Below are 3,018 nucleotides of genomic sequence, written 5' to 3'. Positions count from 1 at the left end.
GAGTATTTTGAGTTGTTTACAAAAAAAATGTAAAAACAATATTGAATAAAAAAAATTGATTCCATATTCTAAACTCTTATGACTAAAATTAAATGTTTTATGATGTATTTGTCAACGAAAAAATTAAAAACATTGATTTGTGATAATTTTAAGTTTTTAACAAATATTTTAAAATTACTTATTAAAAAGTGAAAAAATAATGTGAGCAATCAATAAACCAAAAAATAATGGACCAATCCTTTCAAGTGAACAGTAACGTGAGAGAGAAAAAGTTATATTCCACGTATATTAAAATTAATTATCAGTATAAAATATATATTAAAATATAAATATATATAAAAAATAAATTAAATTATATATATTTATACATAAATATATTATTAAAAATTTTAGAAATTAATTAATACACAGCAAAATAGAAAAATATAATAATAATAATATTAAATAATGTAAATAATAAATGTGTCAGATATTTAATTTAATAGATATACAAATAATTATATTGATTATTCTTAATTAGATGGTTATTTCTTTTGATTCGATTTATTTATGTATAGTAATATAGTTAATAACGATTAAATATTCAATTTATTAAGTATATAAATAGTTATTTTAATATTAGAGTTTAGGAGATAAATTAAAAATAAAGTATTTTTTTTACTTTATACCGTTAAATTTTAAAATTCATTATTAACATTGTTTATATTACCTAGCAAAATTGGCAGCAAAATATGTGTTTTCTATTTGAAGTCTGAGCTTGTCATCACTCTCACGCGGATAAAAACTCAGCTTCCTCTTCAATTCCATCTCCATCAACATTTTCAGACCAATCTCCTCTTCTCTACTCTTTCTCCCCATTCCACTTCCAATTCTCACTACCACCATATTCATACACTTTCAAAACTAATCATTCTTCTATTTAGCACTTTCTCCCATCAACATATATATCTAGCTTTTTCTCCTTTGGAATTTTCCTTCTAGATAGGAAACTTCTAATGTGTTTTGCTCTCTTCTGCTGAAAACGCCATTTCAGTGCCTGAAAAAGAGAAAGTGAAAGAAAGAAAGAATTCCACCCTTTTGTCCTCTTTGTAACTTCTCCTCCTTAGTGGTTATTACTTTTTGCCGCTTCACATCTTCAAAAGCTAAGTTAACAAACAACCCCATTTTTCCTCAACACCTCAATTTCCTAGATCTTTGCATACTTATTATCCCTTTACTTCATAGCTTCTTTCTCATTTCCCTTAAAAGGTTACAACTTTGTTTCCAAATTAGTCCAAACCAAATTTCATTTTCAACACAAAAGAAAGAAAAGGGTGGTGCTTTTAAAGCATTATAGATTGAGTTCATATTTCTCTTCCCAAAAGGCCTCAACATCCTCCAAAGTTTTCAACTTTGTGCTCAATCAATCCAATCCCAAAACCCCATTTCATTTTCCAACAAAATCATCACAAAAACATACAACTTTTTGGAACATTCCTAATTATGCAAGATCCAACAACAGTATTCCAAATCCAACAAGCCTTGCTGAAACAACCACACTTCCCAGAACAAGAACAACAACTAAAGTGTCCAAGGTGTGAATCCACAAACACCAAGTTCTGTTACTACAACAACTACAACCTCTCTCAGCCACGCCATTACTGCAAGAATTGCAGAAGGTATTGGACCAAAGGTGGCGCCTTGAGGAACATACCCGTTGGTGGTGGAACCAGAAAGACCCACAAACGTTCTTCTTCATCTTCATCTTCCACTTCAAATTCATCCATCAAACGGCCTTCATCATCATCATCATCACAACAAGCCAATTCTATTACTACTCATAGTAATAATAGCGTTATTTGTTCCGGGTCTGATTCGACCCGGACTTGCACCGACCCGGTTGGTCAAGATCAGAGGGTGTTGAACATTGGTGGTAGCTTTAGTTCACTATTGGGAAGAGATGGACCTTTTGGGGGGATTTTAGAGGGTATAAATTCAAATGGGTCAGAGCTGAAAATTGGTGAATTTGGTGGTGGGATTGGGAATGTGGGTTCTGGATTGGTCGCGAATCCGGATTCAGGTCGAAACCCGGGTTTGGATATTCAGAATAATGGTGATTCAAGCTATTGGAATAATGGTGGAGGTGGTGGTCATGGTTGGTCTGATCTTGCAATATACACACCTGGGTCAAGCTTTCAGTAGAAGCAGAATTGAAAGAGAGAAAGAAGATTTAAAAAAAAGTTTGAGCCTTGTATGGCTTAATCAGGGTTTCTTGATTGTGTTTGATTAGTGTTATATATTTTTAATACAGATACTATGGTTATTTTTTTAAAGGGTTATATTATATGGTTTTGGTCAAGATTATGGTTATGGTTGGTTGGCATCATGCTGTGGAGGATCATAATTCAGGAGGTTACTAAAGTAGCATCCTCTAGGTAATGGCCTTTTTTTTTTTCGCTTTTCTTTTTAACTTTTGTTTCATTTTGGCATGGTTGTGATTTGTGTTGCTAAAATTTATGAATTGTGGAAACTGAAAAGAAAACGGTATAGAGAAGCAATTAATTTTTTCTTCTTCTTCTTCTTTTGAGCGGGGTATTTAGTTTTGGAGGGATGTTAATGCTATTGGATCAAATGCTTGTCATTTCATGTAATTAATTATTTGGTATGTGTTTTTGGCATAGCTTTTGAAGCATCCAAGTAAGTGATTGTTCATTATTTAGATATTTGAGGGAATGTGAGGGAAGATCTTGGAAAAATCCAAAAGTACCCTGTTTTGATGTTATGTCTTGTTTTGTACCTTATCAATGGAGCTTGAAAACAAACACACATGGTTCAAACTTCAATGTTCAAAGTTCAAACATACCCCTTGCCTGTTGTTTCTTTTATTTTATGTATTCTTTAGTATAACTCCACGTCAATTAGATTAGTGTTTGTTTTGAGATATTGAAAGAGAATGACTAAAATTTAGTATTATATTCGTTTCTTTGAGATTGGAACTAAAATTTTAATTTTAGTCTCTTCAGTACTTCTAAAAAATAA

The 3,018-nt window shown here is 31.5% G+C and overlaps 1 protein-coding gene across 1 annotated transcript; it reads left to right on the top strand.

The window, feature by feature from the left end:
- The first annotated feature begins 748 nt into the window (after positions 1–748).
- Positions 749–2,521, top strand: LOC112777445 (dof zinc finger protein DOF3.1). Its single transcript, XM_029295991.2, has one exon. It carries the CDS (start codon positions 1,483–1,485, stop codon positions 2,179–2,181), a length of 699 nt encoding a protein of 232 aa, XP_029151824.1. The 5' UTR covers positions 749–1,482; the 3' UTR covers positions 2,182–2,521.
- Positions 2,522–3,018: the final 497 nt, after the last annotated feature.

Source organism: Arachis hypogaea, chromosome 19 (assembly GCF_003086295.3).
Source record: "Arachis hypogaea cultivar Tifrunner chromosome 19, arahy.Tifrunner.gnm2.J5K5, whole genome shotgun sequence".
NCBI classification, from domain to species: Eukaryota; Viridiplantae; Streptophyta; class Magnoliopsida; order Fabales; family Fabaceae; genus Arachis; species Arachis hypogaea.
This window is presented reverse-complemented; position numbering and strand designations above follow the sequence as displayed.

Coding starts and splice junctions, on each gene's coding strand:
- LOC112777445 (XM_029295991.2), top strand. CDS start 1,483: ATGCAAGATCCAACAACAGTATTCCAAATCCAACAAGCCTTGCTGAAA.